This window comes from Myotis daubentonii, chromosome 9 (assembly GCF_963259705.1).
Source record: "Myotis daubentonii chromosome 9, mMyoDau2.1, whole genome shotgun sequence".
NCBI classification, from domain to species: Eukaryota; Metazoa; Chordata; class Mammalia; order Chiroptera; family Vespertilionidae; genus Myotis; species Myotis daubentonii.
The window spans coordinates 41,675,047-41,698,977 of NC_081848.1; the positions used below are offsets into that span (position 1 = coordinate 41,675,047).

The following is a 23,931-nucleotide window of genomic DNA, read 5'->3' on the forward strand; positions in this document are numbered from 1 at the left end:
AAATTCTTTGCTCCCTCTGACCAGTATGCCTGTATTTGGAATCAGGATATTCTCTCCTCCCTCTCTTACAGAAATGACATGAGATTCTAATGTAGGAAAAGGCTTTGTAAATTACGAAATTTTATGTATATTTAAGATAGTTAAATCTAAAGTGTGTTAAATTTTCCCTGCTGAACCATCTTTTAGCTCAATTAATCTAATTTACATTATTTTCCATGTGTCAGCCTCTCAGAAAGTATTTTCCCACACCTTAGAATCAAAGCCTTATCTAAGAATCAATTTAAAGACCACAGTGAAGATCACCTCCTCCCTCTAACTGAGAACAAATTTTGGAAACATGACACAAAAGCTGATACCAGAGCCATACAGCTGCTATTAGGCAGGTAAGAGCTCTTAACTAGCTTTCTTTGCTTTAAATTTTTTGGCTATATCATTGTGTACATTGTTCACAGATTTATCTTCATAAAGTAACACTTCCTTAGAAAAACCAAGACATTCTCTTGCTTACTTGTTGCACACTAAATAAAAACCCATTTTCATTACTCAATAAGTAAAAATTTAATCTTTAGCTTTTTATTCTTTTTTTATTTTTAGAAATTCTTTTTATTTTTTAATCCTCACCTGAGATATTTTTCCATTGATTTTTAGGAAGAGTGGAAGGGAGAAGGAGAGACAGAAACATCAATGTGAGAAACATCGATTGGTTGCCTCCCACATGTGCCTCAAGCAGAGGAGGGGCAATCGAGGTACATGCCCTTGACCAGAATCAAACCCAGGACCCTTCAGTCCACAGGCTGATGCTGTGTATCCACTGAACCAAACCAGCTAGGGCCTTTTTTTAAAAAACAGTTTTTATTTATTTCAGAGAAGAAGGGAGAGGTAGAGAAAGATAGAAACATCAGTGATAATAGAGAGCCATTGATCAGCTGCCTCCTGCATGCCCCACACTGGGGATCGAGCCCACAACCCAGGCATGTGCCCTTGACCGGAATCAAACCCAGGACCCAGCAGGCCGACACTCTGTCCGCTGAGCCAAACCAGCCAGGGCCACCTTTTCATTTTTTTTTTTTCAAATATATTTCTTTATTGATTTCAGAGAAGAAGGGAGAAGGAGAGAAAGAGGTAGAAACATCAATGATGAGAGAGAATCACTGACTGGCTGCCTCCTGCACACCCCCCACTGGGGATCAAGCCCGCAACCCAGGCATGTGCCCTTGGCCAGAATCAAACCCAGGACCCTTCAGTCCACAGGCTGACACTCTATCCACTGAGCCAAGCCAGCCAGGGCCACCTTTTCATTCTTATCTCCCAACTTTATCCCCAACACCAGTGTTAAAGTATAATGAAAAGAGAATGGATTTTACATAGACACAAGTTGAAATTTGGAGTCTGTCTCTTATTACCTATTAGGGGCCCGGTGCACAAAATTCCGTCATGGGTAGAGTCCCTAGGCCTGGCCGGCGAACAGGGCCGAATTGCAGGGCGACCGGCAAAGTGATGTGGGGGAGGGGGAATGGCCCCACTGGCACCTGCGTTGGCTGGCCTGCGGGCTGAGGGCAGCTCCTGCATTGAGCATCTGACCCCAGGTGGTCAGTGCGCATCATAGCAACCAGTTGTTCTGCCATTCAGTCAGTTTGCATATTAGGCTTTTATTATAGAGGATGTGACTTGCACAATTAGGCAGGAAAAAATAAGCAGGGTTCTAATTGTAAAGGAGCAAGTAAAATTATCTCTAGTCACAGGTGACAGGATCTGGTATATGGAAAATCCTAAGGAATGCACTAAAAAATAATTAGAACTAATAAATTCAAGAAGATTGCAGGATAAAAGATTAATATAAAAAAATAACTTGTATCCTATATAATAAAACCCAAATATGCAAATCAACCAAATGGTTGAATGACCAGCCGCTATTATGCGCACTAACCACCAAGGGGCAGACACTCAACGTCTGCCCCCCGAGAGGGAGGTGACTGGCAGCAGCGAGAGGGGTGCAGGGCCTGCCAGTGGAAAATGAAACTAATAAATAATTCATTTACAGTAACATTGATAAGAATAAAGTACTTAGGGATAAATTTAACAAAAGTACAAATATGAACTCTGAAAACTGCAACACACTGTTGAAAAAAATTTTAAAGATCTGAAACCTGGAGGGGGGGACCCCATGTTTATTATTCAATGCAATCCCTGTTGAAATCACAGCTGACTTCTTTGTGGAAATTGACAAGCTGATTTATAAAATTCCTATGAAATTGCGAGTGATTCAGAATAGCCAAAGCAATCTTGAAAAAGAATTTAGGAAGAGGATTCACACCTCCCTATTTTTAAACTTCCTTCAAAGCAACAGTAATCAAGTCAGTTTGGTACTGGCGTAAGAACAAACATATAAATCAATAGACTAGTCTAAAAAATAAACCTATGTGTCTATATTCAACTGATATTCTACAAGAACAACAACATTCAAATAGTTTTTTTAACAACTCATGCTGGGATAGCTGGCTAGCCACACATTTTTTAAAAATGAAGTTGGAACCTTACCTCAAATTGTGTACAAAAATTAACTCAAAATGGATCAAATAGCTAAACAGAAGAGCTAAAACTATAAAACTCTTGGAAGAAAACATAGAGGTAAATTTTTATGACCTTCATTTGGGAAAGGATTCTTAGATATGATACCAAAGCACAAACAACAACAAATAGATAAATTAGAAATAGTAAAACTTTAAAATATTTGCCCTGGTCAGTATGGCTCAGTTGGAGTGTCGTCCCATGCTTCAAAGGATCTTGGGTTTGATTCCTGGTCAGGGCACATACCCAGATTAAAGGTTCAATTCCCAGTTGGGATGCATGTAGGAGGCATGTTTCTCTTTTTTTAAAACATATTTTTATTGATTTCAGAGAGGAAGGGAAAGGGAGAGAGAGATAGAAACACCAATGATGAAAGAGAATAACCAAAGCAGTTCCTCTGAAAGAGATTCAGAAAGTAAATGAGCAACTTCTACACATCAGACAAATGAGAAAATAACCCTGCAACTGCACCACACAGTCGGGAGAGAAGCCCTAACTCCTAGCTTCTCCTTGAATACAATTTGGACCACACATCTAGTGCCCCAACTTTTAGAATTCCCACCACAAAGAGACGGGGCTCCCAAAATGTCTAGCTCTGAAAACGAACAGGGCTTATGTACACAAGACTATAACAAACAAAGATTAGAAAAATGGTTTCTAGGGGGGCCAGGAGAAATAGGGAGTGATTGATGAAAGGGTACAAACTTTCAGTTAAAAGTTGAATAAGGTCTGAGGTGACTAGTTGATAACACTGTATTGTAAAATTGAGACTTGCTAAGAGAGTAGAACTTAAATGTTTTCACCCCTCCCCCAAAAAAGTAAATATGTGAGGTGAAGGATATTTTACTAGTAATTAATTCAATGGGGAGAATCCTTCACAGTGTATACGTATATTAAATTATCACATTATACACTTTTAATATTTTATCATTTTATTTGTCAATTATATCTCAGTTAAGCTGGAAACAAACAAAATAAAAGGCTTTTCCACCAGCTCCATGGAAGACAATGGAGAAATGCTTTCAGAATTCTGAATTTTCAACCTCAAATTCCATTCTCAGTCACTATTAATCAAGTGTAAGGGTAAAGTAAAAATGTTTTCATGTATCCAGGGTCTCAAGTTTACCTCTCTTGAGCAGATTTAAGTTCTGTGTCATATTTAGAGAATGCACACTCCTTTGGGGAGCTAGACAGGGCTTCACTAGGAATATTTCACTAGGGAAGGGGGCAGGTAGAGACACATTTCTCCTGTGTTTGACCAAATTGAGAGGAAATTTTCAGTTCTCTTGGAGAATTCAATAATGAAATAGTAATAGGCACATAGAAAACTAGATGAAAATTAAGGCAGTTATTAAAAGAAGGAAAACTAAAAGTTGTTTATGAAAGTGTAAAAAATTATACTTGGCTCTGATATTATGTAAACCCTGAAAAATAACTGCAAGAAAAAGTAATATAACTAAATTAAGAAGATGGGTGGAAGGGACATCTGTGTCCAAGAGTAGTGGTATAAAAGAGTGGATTCTTCATTTTTCATAATAGGAAGTCCATAAATCACTTAGAAAAGGAAAAAAATCAGAAAATGGCAGTACACGTGTTATTTAGCAATGTGAAAATAAATACTAGAAGAAATATCTTAGTGAGTTGAAAGTAAGGAAGAAGGCCGCTACTATTTTTTATTATGTCCTGCAATCCTACAAGTCAGTGGGCCAAAGCTCTATCCACTGGAGCAAACTGGCCAGGGCGCATCCCTCTTTTTTTTCCATTCTCCTTTCTCCTGCCCTCCCAGCTGCACAGGAATCCCAGGCGTCTGTCCTGTGCAAAATAGCTCTGACCTCTCCCAGTTTCTGGTATAAGTACGTCCAAAATATTGCATGGAGGGAAATGGCATGCCCTTTCAGTGTGTCATAGACAGTAGAATAAATTCAAAGAAATGTTAATTTGAAAAAAGTAAAAGGTGGAGGACTATATACTGAACAGCAGAGATCTTGCTACTTTAAGGGAATGCAAGGGGGCGGGGAGAACAGCAAGCAAATGAGTATGTGGGAATGAAGGGGGGATCATAATTGGCAAGCGAGAGTTGTATAGAATACCAAGAAGTAGAGCTTCACAAAGGAGCAGTGCACAGAAGCTGCAGAGAAGCCATGTCAATTGGGAAGTTGCTAGTTGGGTTTTTGGTAGTTAGGAAGTTGTTCTGACCTTTGAGGGAGAGATTACTGTAGAGCAGTGGTTCCCAACTGGGGACAGTTCTCCCCTGGTCCCCATGGGACATTTGGTAATTATCTGGAGACATTTGGGGTTGTCAAAACTGGGGTAGTGCTACTGGCATCTGGTAAGTAGAGTCCAGGGATCCAAAATGCACAGATAGCTCCCAGTGACAAAAGAATTATCTTAACCAACATGTCAGTAGTGCTAAGATTGAGAAATTCTGCTCTAGATTAAGGAACGGTGAAGAAAAGAACCTGTTAGTTGCAAGAAATATAGGAGCATGATCTAATTTGAAGGTATTTATTGTGTCCTATATTCCTGAGAAATCAAAGAAGGGGATAAAGTATAGCAGCTAGTTTGAGAGGGAAGCGGAGTTGAAAGAATAATTGAAATGCTTAGCATAGTGTCCGGCACAGATTAAGTGTTTAATACATACTGCTTTCATTATGAAGAACATGTTTATTAAGAATTCAGTAGGTTCGTTAACAGATTTTCATTAGTTACTACAAGAGAAACAAACATGAAATATACATATGCTTATATGCTTATCTTATTAGTTTACAAATTCTATAAGTAGGGTATCTATTTTACTCACTTCTATATTCTACAAAAAACTAATCTTGCCATAATTAACCCTAAATACACATTTTTGCTTAGTGAAGAAAGCATATTTATGAATTAGCCATTCTTCACAAAAACAACATAAAACATTTAACTCATTAAATTATAGTTAATTATTTCCCTTTTTTCCCCCCTCCCTGCTAGACCATAAGCAACACAAGAGTAGAGCAAGTTAGCTTAGCCATCTCTGTATCATTTAGTATCTAACACCATGCCTGGCACATAATAGGTGCCCAGTAAAGTGTTTGTTAAATAAATGAATGAAATCACAATCAGTGTCAGTAGTATATTTTTTGAATACTAGCTGTTGGCATCCCAGAGGAGGGGGAATATAATATGAAAATATTTATCAGATAGTCTCCTGTTTAATGTGAGTCTTCTGTTTAACATATCTTCATATTTAGAACTTTAGAAATTTTTGCAAAAAAGAATAATAGCTCAGCTGAAACTTCTTTTAAAGTTCTGCCTTGTTTTATTTTTTTAATCTCTGCAGTGCTGAATTTTCCCAAGGTCAGTACTGGGACGGACTAGGCTCTCCTCCAGATTCTCCAGCTCCTGGCAGTGATGTGTATTGCAGCAGTGAGCCGAATGACCCTCAGTATGACCAGAGTCTCCTGGAGAACTTATTTTACACAGTACCTGTAAGTCATTGAATCTGAAGCTTTAGGAGTTATATAACAATTAAAAGTATTAATAGTATTAGTAAGGGCCAGCATCTTGCTACTTGCCAGATAGAAAGCTGTCCATTTTATATACCATATTTAATTGTAATGACAACCTGAAAAGGAAAGTATTGTCCTCATTCTGCAGGTGCAGAAACAGGCCTATGAGATTAAGTGTATTGTCGATAAGTACACATAGTGTTAGAACCAGGATTCAAATTCTAGTTTACCTGAGTCCAAAGCTACATTATATAGCTTCCTTAGAGCTCTTCTAAGGAAGAGCTAATGCAGGTGTACCTTCAGAACTACCCTTGACTGGTATCTTTTCAAAATATTCCAGACACACCTCTATTTACTGGTGACAAATACCTCTACTGTCCTAGCATTTTCAAAGTTCTTTCTTATATCAAGCCATATGTTCTGTTCATTGGCTTTTAGTATCTCCTAGGGTCTACACATATTAAGTTCAGTCCCTGTTCCACAAGTAATCATTTATATTTGTGAACATTGCTGTCAAATTCCTGATTTTCCTTTTCTCCGGGTCAGAAAAGATAACTGACATATAGGGTAGTTTATACCAGCTCACTGATAAGACAATGAATGCTATCAGGGTTCAGAGCAAACGAGGAGAACTTTTACATGAGATTGTCACGAGAGAGCATTATGAGGAGTTAGGGGTTTTTACTGAGACTTGAAAGATGGTATTTAGAGAGAAAAAAGATATGAAATGGGAATAGAAAGAATGACCTATCTAGAGAAGCAGTTTGTGCACTGCGAGGTATCTAAATTGACTAGATGAAAATTTCTATGGGAGAGAAGTAGTCCATAAGGCAGGCTAGCACATTGCAACCAGTCTGTGAAAGCCTGTGAATGTCAGATGATGCGGAAATGACATGATCATGATAGTGTTTTAGGAATGTTAATCTGGCAATGATGTAGGGGGCCAGTAAGGGAGAATGACCAGAAGCAGACAGGAAGCCACTGGGCTCCTAGAGGTGTGAGAGAGAGGGGGAGCCTGAATAACAGTGGCAGCATTTGGAAAGGAGGAGATGGATTTAAAAGACATTATGAGCCTGGCCAGCGTAGCTGAATGGTTAAGTATCCACATATGAACCTGGAGGTCACAGTTCAATTCCTGGTCACGTCAAATGCCCTGGTTGCGGTCTCGATCCCTAGTGTGGGGCATGCAGGAGGCAGCTGATCAATGATTCTCTCTCAACATCATTGATGTCTCTATCTCTCTCTCCCTCTTCCTTCCTCTCTCAATTCAATAAAAATATTAATAAATAACATTATGAATCCTTAGGATTTCATGACTTCCTGCCTTCAAAATCATCACTGCCCAGCTGGAATGGCTCAGTGGTTGAGCATTGACCTATGAACCTCAGAAATACGTCATCTTTTCTCCCCTTTGTGCAGTTTTCTTCCTTCTCTCCCTCCCCTCCAACAAATCTGCTTGCTTCATTAGAATATTACTGTTCATTCTCTCCCAAGTGCCTTGCTTTTGTAAAAATGTTCTGTTGTTTCTATAACAGGAGGAGCTGGGGGAGCGGGTTGTTTGCTGTCTTTGGGACCTGACTAGTAGATGAACCTGGCTCAAACAACTATGGAGGCACTTTGCTCTGTGGGATGAACTAAGAGTGACTGAATTTTGCTGATAACCTTATAGAACTCATTGTGGCACGCTTCCTTCTGGCTAGGCCCAGGGATGGAATTCGTTCATGATACTACAGATTTGGGACAGGCATGCACACAGGATGGGATAAGGCCAATCTTACACATAGAGGTGGGGTGGAGAGTGGTCGGCAGGAAGGCACTTCACGGAGGTGAGAACTAAGAGGACTCATGATTATGCTGGGGACTAGAAAAAATCTCTCAAAGATTGGCTACTCTCCCCAACCTCTTCCCTCACTCCATTTCCACCCCTACCTCTGAACTTCTGGGCACAGTAACTCAGAGATGGATGGCCAAAGTGTTCAAACCTGGGTGAAGGTGTTTGGCTATTGCTGCTCTTCCCCTGGACCATACACCCCTCTGGTGCTGGAACCCTTCAGTGGAGTTGTGGCCTGTTCTGGAGGCTGGGATGATAGGCCAAGATATAAAGTTTATTCCCCATGTTAAATTTTTTTCCTTCATGTCTAACCATCTCTGAGGTTTTATTCCTAGTAAAAGGGACTAACTCTACCTGGGTCAACCCCAGTCATTTAAAAAAGATGGAGGTCTCAAGTATGGACACCTCCTCTCCCCCTGGAGGTGTGTGCCTACCATACTTCCTTCCCCTGCCCTTTTCAGACCTTTTTCCAGTTAGGTTTGTTATTCTGTTCTCTTCTTTCTAATTTTATGCTGCTACTGTGTCACCCAGGGGACAGATGGCCTTCTTTGTCATCTTCACTCTTCACCCCAGAGAGGAATCAGCCATAACTCAATCATCCAACCCCACCCAAAGATAGTTGAGTAGGTGCATGATATTTTGAGAATGTAGAGGACCCTGATGAGCCCACATGTGTCCTCCTTTAATGCCTTTGGGGCAAAGGCAGCCTTTCTTACTATCATCCATATCCCTTGAGGCTTCTACATTCTTAAAAAATAAATATGGACACCAGCAACTGTCCTGTGGGGATGCAAAGATGCTTTTCTCTCTATCTGGCTGGACTGATCTGTCTCACAAGAAGTCATGAAATTATTGAATCCAAAAAAAGAAAAAAAGCTTTGTGATAACACCTTAAAAGGTTGGATTGCTTCCTATAAGGATATTCTGCTCAAGCTTAGTTAACTGTTAACTTGTTACTCTTATTACACAGTCAACAACACACTATACACCCTGAAAAAGGGAGTTGGAGATGATACACTTAAGATAACTTTGGATCGGCCTCCTGCATTTATATTTGCAAGCTTTGGGGGTGTGTTTTACTATATAACTGTACTCCAATAACTATAATACTGTCTTCTCTATTTTGTATTTTGTGGTAGAAAGGGCTAATCAGTCAATTGTGGTAGCTGCCTTTTCTCAAAAATTAATTACTAGGGACTTGGCCACTGGTTCCCCCATTAAGGAAATTTGTGACATATAATAAACAGTTCATCTTAGCAAAATTAAAAGTAGAATGGGTCATTAGTAGCATGGAGAGGTGAAAAAAGCAATCTGTGCTTCCATATAGTGAGATGGCATTTATCAGTGACTTTGCCTCATATTATGGTAGAAATACAGGCTTTGGAACCCACGGGGATCAAACCTGCCTATACTACTTACTGCTGTGAATCATAAACAAGCTAACTTCTCTCAGCTTCCATTTTCTCAATTATAAAATTTAGGTGAGGTCATCTTATAGGAATGTGGTATTAGAAATACACATGAAGCATTCAACATAGTACCAGATACATAGCAGGCAGTCAATAAATAGTGGTTATTATTATTGTTAATTTGAAAGAAGAATCTATTTTGTTTGAACTGACCTTGTAGGTTATTTTTGTTATTATTGTTCAAAACCTTGAACAACATGGTTTTGAACTGCACAGGGTCACTTGTACACAGATTTTTTTCAAGTAATATTCAGCCCTATGTATCTGCAGATTTTGCATCCATGGATCAACCACCATGAACTGAAAACAGTATTTTTGCATTCCCAACCATGGTTTCCCAACTGTGATTCATGAAAATACTGTTTTCGATTCACATTTGGTTGAACTCGTGATGCAAAGGGCCAACTGTAGTTAGGGTTTGGGGGAGTCAAAAAGTTATAGACAGATTATCGACTACACAGGGGGATCAGTGCCCTTAACTCCCACATGTTCAAGGGTCAACTGTATTTTTGTATAACCAGGAGAAACATGGGATTATCTGATACCCGGGTGTTAGTTATCGCTTTTAGAATGACATATGTACAGAGAACTTGATTACTTGTAGAGAAATGTTTTTGTTACCACTACCCCCAAAGCACTTATCTTTTAGTGCCTCTTTTCATTTCTTCCCCTCACCCATAGAAATCTGATAGCAGCATAAGTGATTTCTTCAGTGAAGATGATGATATTGTCCCTTCTGAAAAAATGAGCCAATCGAAAGCTCTTGCCAGACCTTCTAAGGTTCTGGAGTCAAATGATCACAAGATGAAAAAGAGAGCAGCAGGCAAGAAAAATAGGTAAGCATCTTTATGAATGTTTGTTTAGAGGCAAAAGCAAAGGAAGATTATTTTTACAAGATCTAAAGTGAAATGATCTGTGCTTATCCAACAGTATCAGGCTGATTAAGTTAGTTACTGTAACTCATTAAATACTGTAGTCCTTAAAAATATAATATGAAAAGATGGATATGATGAAATGGTTCAGGAAGAAAGAAGAATTCTAGGTAGTATATGTGCTGTATTATATTTGTGTAAAAATATACGTAAGGAAAGCAAATGAAAAGGAATACAAAAAAGTAATGATAGTAGTTATATTAAAGTAGTGGGTAACTGAAGTTTGTATCCCATGTAGAAAAACTAGTTCTTTGACATCAGTTTCTATACATGTATGGAGATAAGCCTATAGATTAGAAAAATGTTTTTACAGTTTTTGAGATTTCTTTCACTGTGAATTAGGACCAGAATTTTGATAAAATCCATTTCCCAATACTAGATAACTTGTGAGTTAAGATGCTTGCTGCCCTTCTTCTTTCTCCTCTTGCCAGTAAAAACTAGATCATTTCATATCGGGCCTCTGACTGTCTGCCTCACTGTCTGTATGAATTCCTTTCAGAAATTTGGTTGAACAACAAATGAAACCAGTAACTCCAGAAGATGCCCAAGTGATGACACTAAGTGTAGACAGGCTGGCCCTTCTGGGTAGAACACACTCAGTCAGAATCATCATTGAGACAATGGAAGTTCCTCCAGATAGTCCACAGATGACCCCTGGCAAAAAAAGCTTTCCTGGGAGACCACCTAAGCTGACAACAAAAAAACGGTATTTCTCTAACATGGGAAAGCTAAATTTGACAGTGGGAAGTGTCCGATAAAAATATCTATAATAATAAAACTGTAGTATGCTAATTAGACTGGACACCCTTCCGGATGACCTTCCGGACAAAGCAGGGGCTACAAGGGCCGAGGTGGCCACTGTGGCGGGCGGGGGCACCCAAGCCCCTTGCACGAATTTTGTGCATCGGGCCTCTAGTAAATAAATAATTGTACCAGTATAATACTTTATGGTTTGTAAAATACTTTCATAGGCACCATTCAAGCAACAAAAATGTATTGAATTCCCCCACTAAGTCCCAAGCACTATGCTAGGTATGTGTAAGAATAAAGAAAGTTAAGATTCAAACTCTGTTTTTACATACTTTACAGTCAGCAGGAGAGAGATATTTTTAAATGGCTATCTGTAATATAGGGCTAAGTTTTATATTAAAAGTGCTGTGGGAGCAGAAGGAAGGGAGCCTTTAGTTTTGCCTGGCAGGATTGGTGAAGGCTGTGAAGAGAGGAAATAGTTCCTCTGAGGACCTGAGATCCTGAAAATAGAACCCTGAAAGATATGTAGAATTTATCAGACAAAAAATAAGTTTATTATTTGGTTTGTTTTAATCACTTTTTTTTTTAGCACCTTCTTTGTGGAATATCACTTTCCTGTGGGCTTTTCCAAAAGTGGATTGGGAAAGACAACTTTGATAACTGAGGTTGTTCGACTCGCCTCCAGCAAAACTGAAGATGGAAGTAAGAGAAAGACTGGTTTTCTGCTTCTTAAACATTTTTGCTTTGGAAGAATTTTGAATCGCTAATTATTGATCTGACTCTTACAGTATCATTGAATTTTAGATTTGAAAGGGAGGTGGGTGGTGTCAAAGCATGGATTGATGATGGCTCTATTTGGGTGACAGGTACTTATGTGTCTGATTTTCCTTGCAGTGGTAAAATTCCAGCAGAGATTTGTGTTTCCAGTACAGTTTGGTGGTCCAATGATAGAACATTGGTGGAATTCCAATCTTATTTTCCAAATTTACACAAAGAAAATACAGAAAAAGGTACTTCACATGATTTTGACATTTACACCAGGGATTTGAAACATACTTAAAACTATATGTCTCCATAACATAGGAATTTCTGTAGGCTCAAACAACACTAATGCTTTTGATTATTGTCATTATTTTTAAATTTCTGTTTGCTGTTTGTTATAGAGCAGATATTATTGTCTGTCTGCTGTTATAGAATGGATGTGCTAAAAGCTCTACATCAGTGGTTCTCAACCTGTGGGTCGAGACCCCTTTGGCGCTCGAACGACCCTTTCACAGGGGTCACCTAAGACCATCCTGCATATCAGATATTTACATTACAATTCATAACAGCGACATTACAGTTATAAAGTAGCAACGAAAATAATTTTATGGTTGGGTCACAACATGAGGAACTGTATTTAAAGGGCCAGAAGGTTGAGAACCACTGCTCTACATGAATATACTGTCAAATTTAATGATTACAGGCCGGCACTCTATCCACTGAGCCAAACCAGCTAGGGTGAGAAACACTTTTAAAAAGCAAAAATCGAATGTCAAGGGGGGGTGGGGGGGGAAGAAGACATATGTAATACTCTTTGTAATACTTTAAGCAATAAAACAAAATTTTTTTAAAAATGGCAAAAATCACCTGTTATCCTGTCACCAAGAAATAACTATTATTTATGTGTGTTCTTTTCTCTTTTCCAAATGACTGCAGTATATTATATATGTAAATCTTTGTCAGTATTAGGATAATTTTGTATGCAGTTTTTATCCTTTTTTTAAATGTAACATTGTCTTCAGAGTTTTTATTTATTTATTTTTTTTTTCCCCAAAAAATATGTTTAGCCCTAGCTGGTATGGCTCAATGGATAGAATGTCAGACTGCAGACCAGGAGGTCCTGGGTTCAATTCCGGCCAAGGGCACGTACCTCAATTGCAGGCTCCTTCCTGGCCTGGGCCCTGGTCAGGCCGTGAGCAGGAGGCAATCAATCAATGCGTTTCTCTCACATCGATATTTCTGTCTTTCCCTCTCTCTTCCACTCTCTCTAAAAATCAGTGGGAAAATATCCTCGGGTGAGGATTAAAAATATAAAATAAAATAGTGAAATGATATATTAAAAAAGGAAAATTAAGTTAAAATCAATAAACTACTAAAAATATCTGTTTAATCTTTTCTGCAAAATTTTATAAATATTTCAATACCCTATTTTTATCAAATATTATAAGAAATATTGTTTATATTCAGACTTTTAGTAAACATCATTTTAATGGCTGTTATTTTATTGTAGGAATGTACAGTAATTAGCTTAATTATAATAATTTGATTATTGAACATCTAGTTATTTCTCTTTGTTAAATATACATATTTGTATGTAAGGTTTTTATGTATTTACTAGAGGCCCAGTGCACAAAATCGTGCATTGGGGGTGGGGGGCGGTACCTTCAGTCTGGCCTGCACCCTCTCGCAGTCCAGGAGCCCTCAGGGAATGTCCAACTGATGGTGTAGGCCCACTCCCCTGGACATCCCTAGTGCTGCCTTGGAGGTGGGAGAGGCACCAGCCATCACCACTGTGCTTGCCAGCCGTGAGCCTGGCTCAGGGCTTCTTGCTGAGTTGCACTCCCCCGCCAACCACCAGGGGGCAGCTCCTACACTGAGCATCTGCCCCCTGGTGGTCAGTGCGCATCATAGTGACTGGTCGTTCTGCCATTTGATCAATTTGCATATTAGCCTTTTATTATATATAGGATTATTTATTTAGTATAAATTTCCAGCAGTGAAATTACTGGGTCAAAGAATATGAATATTTAAAGCTTTTTATATTTATTGCCAAATTTGCTGTCCAAAAGTGTGTTGCCAGTTTATATTCCCAACTGCAGGCATATGACAGCCTCTGTTTCTCTATAACCTTGATAGCCTCAGCCATAGGGTTTTGTTATTTTCTTAGCTTTAATGGCAAAAAGTTATATCCTCTTTCATTTCATATATTTAAGAGTGAAGTTGGACAATTTTCATAAAGAATTGACTTTTAAATATAGAAAGAGAAAATCTTGTGGCTTCTTTGTGACTCATGAAACCCTCTGTAATCTCCCAGGGAGAAGTAGTGAAGCACAGAAGGGGGATCAAAATATGGCAGAATATGGATTTCTACTTAGAGTTGCCTCAGTCAAATAATTAAGCTATTTACTTCATAAAGTTTGGGTGCCTATATAAGATAATCATATGTTGTCATTTCAATTAAAGTTTCCTGTGGCTCCTCTTTAACTTAAACTTTTTCTTTCCTTCTTCTCTCAGCCAGAAGTCATTGGATCTGCATCATTGCCTTTGAGAGCTGTCATTCAGTCTGAATTGCTTTCTTTCAGTGACCAGCTTCCAGTACAACAAGAAAATGGTCAAGTTCCACTTGGCCCCCTCAAGGTACATAGATATCATTCAGGCAGTCCAGTATTTATGAAGCACATATTACTGGCTGGCCCTGAGAATATAACAGTGAAGAAGAAAGTCAGGGTCCCTGCTCTTGCAGCTTATATTAAACTAGAGGCCCAGTGCACGGATTTGTGCCCATTGAAAGGAAATTAATTAGAAGAAATATTTTAGAGGCCGGGGAGGGACCGCAGGAGGTTGGCTCCAAGATGTGTCCGGCCCATCTTGCCCAGTCCCGATCAGCCAGACCCCAGCAGCAAGCTAACCTACCGGTCGAAGAGTCTGCCCTCTGGTGATCAGTACGCATGATAGCACCTGGTCAAACAGTTGAATGAACAGTTGGACACTTAGCATATTAGGCTTTTATATATATAGATAAGGCAACAGAAGTGCCTTGAAGGAAATAAATGTTTTGGTGTGATAATGAGTGCTGGGAGGAAATAGGAGATGGTGGTCAGGGAAGGTCCCTCTATGGAGGTGACATTTAAGGTGAGATTTGATGAATGAGAGGAAGAGGCTACAAAGTAAAAAGCACAGGAAAGATCATTTTGGACAAGGAATAACACATCCAAATGCCCTAAAATGGGAATGGGCTTGGTGTTGTCAAGGGACAGAATGTGGGTACAGAATAGTGAGCCAAAAAGGCAAGTGGTAGAAAATAAAATTGGATGGGCAGTCAGGAGCTATAACATTCAGAGCTTTGTAGGTCAAAGTAAAGGATTTAATTTTTATCCTAGAGGCAAGAAAGAACTTTGAAGTATGGGAATGACATCTCATTTACATTTTAGAAGATTACTGTGTGGAAAATAGACTGTAGGGTGCAAGAGGGAAAATGGGAAGTTTGTTGGATTAGTTCATAAAAGAGATTGTTCATGGGTTGGAGTAGAATAGTGACCATGGACAAGGAGAGAAGTGACTGAGTTTGTGCCGGTGGATGAATTCTGATCTGTAATTCATTGGAGAAAGGGTTCGTTCCCTGTATTCAGAAGCATCAGAATTTCTTAGGTGGTAGAATTTGAATGAAGGGCTTGTCCTGGTGAGCTTTTAAAGTCATCAGAGCCATACCTAAAACATTTCCATGGCCCCTCATATACCCAAAGGATAAAATACAGGACACACCAATGACCCTAGCCTACCACTGTAGCTTTCTCTCTTACAGTGGTCCTACCAATAGCTATGTCAAGCTATGTAAAGACTTGTTAAGGTATCATGCTGGTTTATGCCTCAGTGCTTTTGTTCTTGGTTTTCATGCTGCTTCCTCTTCTTGGAAGCCCTTTTCCTGGTGTTAATAATAATGCCATTTAGTTGTAAAGACTTACGTGATTATCATTGCAAAAATTAACATCACATTACTTTTCTGCAATCAGAGTTTTTTTTGTTTGCCTAATTCATTCTGGCCTGCATGGTTTAAAATTAGAAAGGTAAAAATAGAATTGAGGGACTAGAAATTGTTTCTATTCTGTCTCTTGAGAGAAGTTCTGTTCTAGATAGATTGCTGTCTAGATTCAGTAGAACTTTGCTGTGGAGTTTAAATAAAAGAAACAGCAATTTCCCTTTTTCTTTAGTAATTCAGTCTCATAATAGTGACCACTTTTCATCATTTTTCCTACATCCTCTTTTATTTCATACTAGAGGTCCGGTGCATGAAATTCGTGCATGGGTAGGATCCCTAGGCCTGGCCAGTGATCAGGGCCGATCTGTGGGGTGACTGGTGGGGCAATCGTGGGGGCCCCTGCTAACACCTGCCTTGGATGGCCTGGCGCTGCCCACTGGCCAGCTCCACCCCCCGCTGCCGCCACCAGTCAACTCCCTCTGTGGGACAACGCAGGGCAATTGGGGGGCCCCCACTAGCACCTGCCTTGGCTGGCCTCAGGCCTGCGGGCTGGGGGCAGCTCCTGCATTGTGCCTGCCCCCTGTTGGTCAGTGCGCATCATAGCAACCAGTCATTCCACTGTTCAGTTGATTTGCATATTAGGCTTTTATTATATAGGATTTTAACTTTTTAAAAATAACTTCAAACTTTCAAAATTGAAGAGAAAATTGCAAAAATAGTATAAAGAACTTGCATACCCTTTTCCTAGACTCAGCAATTATTTATATTTGTCACATTTGCTTTATCATGTCTGTCTACCTCTTCTTTCTGTATCTTTCTTTTTTTTCACTTTCTCCTTTTTGTCTCCCTTCCCTCTACATACACATGCACAATTTTTTTCTAAACTATTTGAGATTCTGTTACAGACATAGTGTCTCTTTTCCCCTAAAATTCTGGTGTATATTTCCTGAGAACAAACACATTATCATACATAACACTGAACAGTTATAAAAATCAATTTAAATCTGATACTGTATTCTATCTATAGTCCATATTCAAACACTTCCTGTTGTAGCTGGTTTTTTTCCGAGTCCATGATCATCCATTGCATTTCAGCAGCCCTGCTTTGTCTTTTAGGACTTAGATATTTTTGAAAAGTAAGGCCAGTTATTTTGTAGAATGTCCTCTACTGGGATTTACATGAATCACTTATTACTATAATGATTGAGAGATGATTTTCTAATTCCACCTTAACTCCACCATTCCTTGTACATTTATTTTTTTAATCTCTTTTTTTTTTTTAACTCTCACTTGAGGATATTTTTCTGTATATTTTTAGAGAATAAAAGAGTGAGGAAAAAACAGAGAGAAATATTGGTGTGAGAGAACCACATGGATTGGTTGCCTCCTGCATGAGCCCTGACCAGGGCCTGGGCCAGAGAAGAGCCAGCAACTGAGATACGTGCCCTTGACCAGAATTGAACCTGGGACCCTTCAGTCCATAGGCCGACGCTCTATCCACTAAGCCAAACTGACTGGGGCACCTTGTACATTTACTAATTGGCATTCTACTATAGGGAAGAGTTTGCCTTTCTCCCATATTTATTTATATTTATATGGACTCATGGGTTTTTACATTATTTAATTGGTTGTAATCCATTACTATTACTCATTTCGATGCTTAAATAGTCCCAGTCTTGGCCAGCGGGAGCCCCTTCAACTGGATTCTGTATCCTTTCAATATGTCTTTATCCTTAGTTTCTGGCAGAAGTTGAGGTTCCAGGTTCATCTTATATTACTGATAAATGATCTCCCTAGCTTTTCTTAATTCTGGTAAGGTAATGTATATGGAGTCTACTAATGTTCTTCCTATTATGGCATTTGTGGATGAATTAATTTATTTCCTAACAATCCAGTGCTGCATCTAGCTTCAAAATTCTGATTCTGATTCTAGAAGAGATTCTTACTAACTCCCTTTCTTTTGTGTTCTATAGGTAACTGTGGAGCTTGTTATAGATAATAAGGATTTCAGTGGTGTCGAGACTAAGTTAAATAGTAGCACCCCACATACCCTATTTTCTACTCTTATAAGCCCAGATAAGAAACTGTCAGAACCTAGCCATCATGTTACCTGCACCAAAAATTCACAGAACCTAAATCAAGTTCATGAAGAAACTGCAAAGGAAGAACAGAATTTGGTGCTCTCCAACCCAAAGTCACCAAGCCCTGTTGCACCAAATCCTTCAACCTTCATGGCTATGCCAGCCTCTCACAATTTGGTAAATCAGACAAATGGGTCAACCAAAGAGAGTGCTTTGCTGTTGCATGTGCTTTTGATGGTGCCAGATGGGAAAGATTTCATTACTGAAGAATCTGAGAAACCACCACCATGCAATGTTTATTTAAATTGCAAACTCTTCAGCACAGAGGAAGTCACCAGATCTGTCATCGCATGGGGCACAACACAGCCAGTCTTTAACTTTTCTCAGGTAACTTTGTACATATCTTTACATTTCCTATCTATTAGGGATGTATGGAGGTGGAAGACAAGTATGTTTCCCAAATCATAATGCCATTGTAAAAGAAATCTAGAATGTTCAACCTGGGAGGAACCTTCGTAATTTTCTGGTATGTAAATCCAGTCCCACTATTGGGTGGGAAGAGGAAAAGATATTGCCAGCATTTTCAAACTTTTTGTATGTCTATTTCTTTCTGTTCTGTCTCAATTCCCCACTATTTCTTTTGCCTGAATTCTGAATTCTATTCCTTGCTGCGGAGGCAGGGGTCCTCAAACTACGGCCCGCGGGCCACATGCGGCCCGCCGAAAACATTTATCCGGCCCGCTGGGTGTTTTTGTCGCCACTGCCTGTTGCTTAGTAGCCGACTCGTTTTTTTTTAAACTATAGTCCGGCCCTCCAACGGTCTGAGGGACAGTGAACTGGCCCCCTGTTTAAAAAGTTTGAGGACCCCTGCTCCAGGGCTTTGATCAGTTAAACTTCCTCTTTTCCTTTCTGTTCCTCCAGTCTCTCCTTTATTTTTTTATTTACTTAATTTTTTTTCTCACTGATTTATTCCTTCACTTACTTCAGTACTCATTTTGCTTGGTTTCTCTGTAGAATTTCATGCTATTGCTTAGTTTTCTTTCTCGATCTTTGGAACTCTAATCTCTTATATTTTTTCTTGACTTAACTGTCCTTTTTTAGTTATTGGGTCAGAGGAAAAGAGTGGTGACACCAGCACTTCTCTCTTTTACCTTTAATTATCTCCTATTCATTATCCTTGTAATTCTTCCAAACCAACCGTTTTTCTTTCTTTCCTTTTAATGTTTTTATTCATTTTGGAGAGAGGAAGGGAGAGAGATAGAAACATCAGTGAGAGAAAATCATCTATCAGCTGCTTCTTGCGTGTCCTCTAATAGGGATCGAGCCCACAACCTGGGCATGTGCCCTGACCAGGAATTGAATCGTGACTCCTGGTTCATAGGTCGACACTCAACCAGTGAGCCACACCGGCTGGGCCAAACCAACCTTTTCCCCATGGTCACCACATCTACTCTCATAGCTTCAGCTCTCATATATGTGAAAATGACTTCCTACACTTCTTTGTAGGACAGACAATCTCCTGTAGTTTCACATCTCTATATCCTGTTATCTGCTGTTTGTCACCACCTGGATGTCTCAAAAGCACTTTATACTTGGTACCCACCGCATCACCTTTCATATCACAGATATTCAATAAAGATGCGTACATGGAAAGAAGAAATTCAAATGTGTCCAAATCTAAATTTATTTTCCTTCCAATTCTGTTTCTCCTCCTCCTGTCTGCCCTAATTCATGTTATAATTTACTGAGAAACCCAAGTAGAACCTAAAAGTTTACTCTTTCTTATATAATTATTCACCAAGTTCCATAGATACTGCAAACTTAATTATCTCTGGATATATCCTCTTATCTCCACTTCATTGCCATTGCTTTCATTCTGGCCCTCGCTTTCTTTCTAAATAGCCTTCACATTGGCTACCTGTTTCTGTTCACTCCCTGTCCATCCCTTCCTGTGCACCTCTAAAACACTAACCTGAATATTTTACTCCTCTGCTCAGACCTTTCAATGTTTCTTCATAGCCTTTAGGATAGAGTCCAAATCCTTGTTTTGGACTATAAGACCCTCTAAGAACTGTCTGTACTCTCCAGTTTCCACTCTTCCCTTCACACTAGATAACCTAGGTATGCTCAGCTACTTGTATTTCCTGAATATTCTCTTTCCCTACCTCTGTGTCTTTCTATGTATTTCTGCCTGGAATTTCCTCTCAACTTTCATGACTCCTATTAGGCAGAGCTTTTTGTACTAGTTAACTCCTGCTTATCGTTAAGATTTAAGTTTATTTTCTCCCAGAAGCTCTTTCTGAAATCTCCCTATTTGTAGGTTAGGTTGATGTGTTGTACTTTTTTTGGTTTCAAGGACCAGAAATGTGCTCAGGGTACCTTATCTAATTGAAGTTTCTTAGATGAATACAAAAGTACATCTGCTCTTCTGATTTCACCCCTTTGCCTCTTGTGTTTTCTGTTAACTTCATCACTAGGTTTCTCTCTCTTCTGCTGTTAGTTATTCTAAGTTTGTTATTAATTTGACTGACCTGCTCTTGTCTCTGGAGCTCTGGTTCTTTTTTCATTCAACTAACAGCTGACTGGCCAATTCTGGAGTCCTTTTACACTGAAAATCCAGATGAACAGTTGGGCTTGCTATTTACTATAGTACCTGTTGGGCAGAGCTTTATGCACTGGACCATACCACCCAACCAGTGGATTGGCTGCCCTTTGATCAGGTGCTCAATGTTTGTCTAGTCCAGGGGTCCTCAAACTTTTTAAACAGGGGGCCAGTTCACTGTCCCTCAGACCGTTGGAGGGCCAGACTATAGTTTAAAAAAAAAACTATGAACAAATTCCTATGCACACTGCACATATCTTATTTTGAAGTAAAAAAACAAAACGGGAACAAATACAATATTTGTATTTGCATGTGGCCCGCGGGCCGTAGTTTGAGGACCCATGGCTAGTCAGTAGTCACTTTTGTTCCAAAAACATCAGTCTTTCAGCAGGAGTTTACAAATGGGTCATTTTGCCTTAGGAAGATTGAATGAGCTTTGCAGGCACCATGATCAACTTGTCTGACAACTTTCTCTGTCCTTGAAGCCCCATCTGTATGAGCTTTATCATCAGAGAACTCATGCCATTTTGTATTTGGCCTTTATATATGTTAGTTTCTGACACCAGACTGTGGCTTTAAACTGAGGATGTAGGTTGGATTTTATTTTAATGTCTTCAGCTCTTAGCACTGTGCAAGGCACACAGTAGGCTTTCAGTAAATGTGTGTTGAATAAAAGTATGAATTAATTATTTTGTCTCAGGTGTGGGCTTTTGTTTCTTGTTGTTCCTCTCCCCAGGTGATTCCTGTCTCTCTGTCTCCCAAATACTTGGAAAGGCTTAAGAACAATGTGATGGTAATCGAAACTTGGAACAAGGTGCGGAGCCCAGGACAGGACAAGCTGCTCGGGCTGGTGAAACTCCCCCTCCATCAGTTTTACATGTCATTCAAGTAAATAGGATCTTTTGGAGTATTCTTTATTTTACATCTTTAACTTTGTATGGACTGAAGAGGAATTCTTGTGGTTTGCAAATATGGCTAGCCCTATAATTCCTTGGAGGACTTTTTCAATTTCAACGTAATTTTGCTCTTTCTCCTGTGTTAAAGCAGTCTTACAGATACTGCTTACCATGTTTCAGGCCCTATTTTAAGAACCTTACTTATACCATCAAGTCATTTAACCCTCACAACAATCCTCTGAGGCAGGTAACTTTTATTTTCCCAATTTTACTGATGAGGTAACAGAGGCACAGAGAAGCTATGTAACATGTCATTAAATCGTAAGTAGTAGAACAGGTAGTAGAACAGGTAGAACCCAGAGAGCCTGGCTCTAGAGTCCACCCTCCTCACCAAGCAGCTCAACTGCCAAAGGTTACCACAAAACTAATGGTTTATCCTGTCATAAACTTTAGTATTTTTCACATCAGCTATTTGCAAGATTTCTGCACCCAGTATTGTCTTAGACCTTCAGACTTGATTACTGCACCTCACTTGTCACTACCCAACACCTAGATGAGGTATTAATTTTACCTGAAGGCAATTTCTATCTGCAGTACAGACTCATTTTCTGTTTTGATTCAAGGTGCTGATTTTTTCTTATTTTAACATTGACCTCTTTCCTAACAGCCTTTTCATGTATCTGTGTTTTAAATGCTGTGTCATATTTACAAAGAGCACTGTTGGGGGCGCTATCTCATATGAACCTTTCTATAACTGTAGGAGGTATTATCATTATCCCCATTTTACAAATGAGAAAACCTGTTCTTTAATTTGGAGAAGTCAATCTCTTTGACTTTCTTTTTATCATCTATAAAATGAGTTTAAGGGTAGATCATCTTTCTCCCTCCTGGAGCAATTGTAAGAATCTAGTGAGAAAATAAGTAAGCCTTCTATGAACGCTTACGTACTTATGATGGCAACATTGGAAAGCATAGCCAGGCTAAGGAGTACTGCCGGAATCATGGATACCACTGCCAACTCAAGGCTTTGGACTCTTGCTTCCTTTTTTAGTTGTGATATTAGTCTGGTTTGATATTCCCCTTCTCATTTCATTAAACCCCATTCTTTGCTGAGAGAGCAAAACACTACTAGATACCAATGACTGAGCACTTACCAAAATATGCCAGGCATCACTGTTTGTATTTTATATTTGTTATCTTAGCATACTGCTTATAACAGTCCTTTGATGGACGTTTCATTACCTACATTTTGCAGATGAGGAAATAGACAGATTAAATTGATTACTTAGTGTCATACAGCAAGTAAGGGCAGAGCAAAGATTCAGCATGAAGAGCATGTGGACTTTTTATTGTCTGTTAATAGTGGATAATATTAACCCTTTGCAGTATTAGAAGGATTATAGAAACTGTAAAGTGCTTATCATATAGTAAGCACTTAGTAAGTGGTAATGTTATTGTTAATATTATCCAAATTTTATCCACCAGACTCCAAAGTCCATACTTTTTCTAGTTGACCATACTGCCTACCTGTAAAATAATGCAATTCAAAAGGCCTCTACTGAGGACCATGATGATACTGAGATAAATCAGACACATTCTCTGTCTTCAATTTGCTACATTTGGAACTTAATGCCTGGTATTTTTTTTTCTATAATCCTCACCCAAAGATGTGTTTATTGATTTTTAAAAAGAGAGGAAAGGATAGAGAGAGAAATATCAATGTAAGAGAGAAACATCAATTGGTCTCCTCCCGTACACACCCTCACCTGGGATTGGGGAACAAACTCAAAACCTAAGTATATGCCCTGACCAGGAATTGAACCTGCAGCCTTTTGGTGTATGGGACGACACTCCAACCAACTGAGACACCTGTCCAGGTCCTGCCTGGTAAATTTTATTTGATGGATTATGAATAGAATCATATGTTTTCTCAAGCCACTATTACTTTTCTAGTTGTAGATACATTTTTAGCAAACTGAGAAAATGAGCCAAGTAAGAAATGAAGCAACTCTATGACATGATTGATAATTGTTATTTGCTCATGTACAATTTCTCTCCCTTTAGAGATCCCAAGATTTCTCGCCTGCTGCTTGATGCTCAGTTCCCAGTTGTTGCTGTCGACAGCTACATGCCTGTGATTGATGTGTTCTCAGGCCAGAAAAATGGGAGTCTTCGAGTCTTTTTAGCTATGGGTTCTTCAGATCAGATAATGGCACTACAAAGATTGAAGAATGAAGAAGGAACACTTCCTCCCTTCAGCCCGAGGCCAGCCCATTTACTGGACCAGCTATCTAAAGCATCCAATGCAATGGTAATGACTAAACACTTGATTGTATGTTTATGTTGTAAAATGATTATCAGAATCAAGCTAATTATCATATCCATCACTTCACCTAGTTACCTTTTTGTGTGTGTGGTAAGAATACTTAATGTACTCTCTTAGCAAATTTTTTAAGTACATAATCTCATTTTATCTTGCATGTTTTAGTGAAACCATTGCCCCAAATCCTTATTTCAGTAGTGAAAGGCTTAACAAAAGAACATATTTGTACTTCAGTGCTTATGATAGATCAAAG

The 23,931-nt window shown here is 39.1% G+C and overlaps 1 protein-coding gene across 7 annotated transcripts in view; it reads left to right on the forward strand.

The window, feature by feature from the left end:
- Nucleotides 1-23,931, forward strand: part of C2CD3 (C2 domain containing 3 centriole elongation regulator) — a 123,365-nt gene that overhangs the window by 29,171 nt on the left and 70,263 nt on the right. For 5 of the 7 annotated variants that reach the window (XM_059708451.1, XM_059708452.1, XM_059708458.1 and 2 more), the window contains 10 exons: nucleotides 225-383; nucleotides 5,888-6,035; nucleotides 10,038-10,192; nucleotides 10,788-10,994; nucleotides 11,628-11,740; nucleotides 11,933-12,048; nucleotides 14,315-14,437; nucleotides 17,750-18,244; nucleotides 21,196-21,347; nucleotides 23,420-23,666. In XM_059708451.1, coding sequence (XP_059564434.1) covers nucleotides 225-383; nucleotides 5,888-6,035; nucleotides 10,038-10,192; nucleotides 10,788-10,994; nucleotides 11,628-11,740; nucleotides 11,933-12,048; nucleotides 14,315-14,437; nucleotides 17,750-18,244; nucleotides 21,196-21,347; nucleotides 23,420-23,666 — 1,915 coding nt within the window. The remainder of the gene's footprint in view (nucleotides 1-224; nucleotides 384-5,887; nucleotides 6,036-10,037; nucleotides 10,193-10,787; nucleotides 10,995-11,627; nucleotides 11,741-11,932; nucleotides 12,049-14,314; nucleotides 14,438-17,749; nucleotides 18,245-21,195; nucleotides 21,348-23,419; nucleotides 23,667-23,931) is intronic. The other 2 variants (XM_059708453.1, XM_059708454.1) reach the window with 1 other exon arrangement.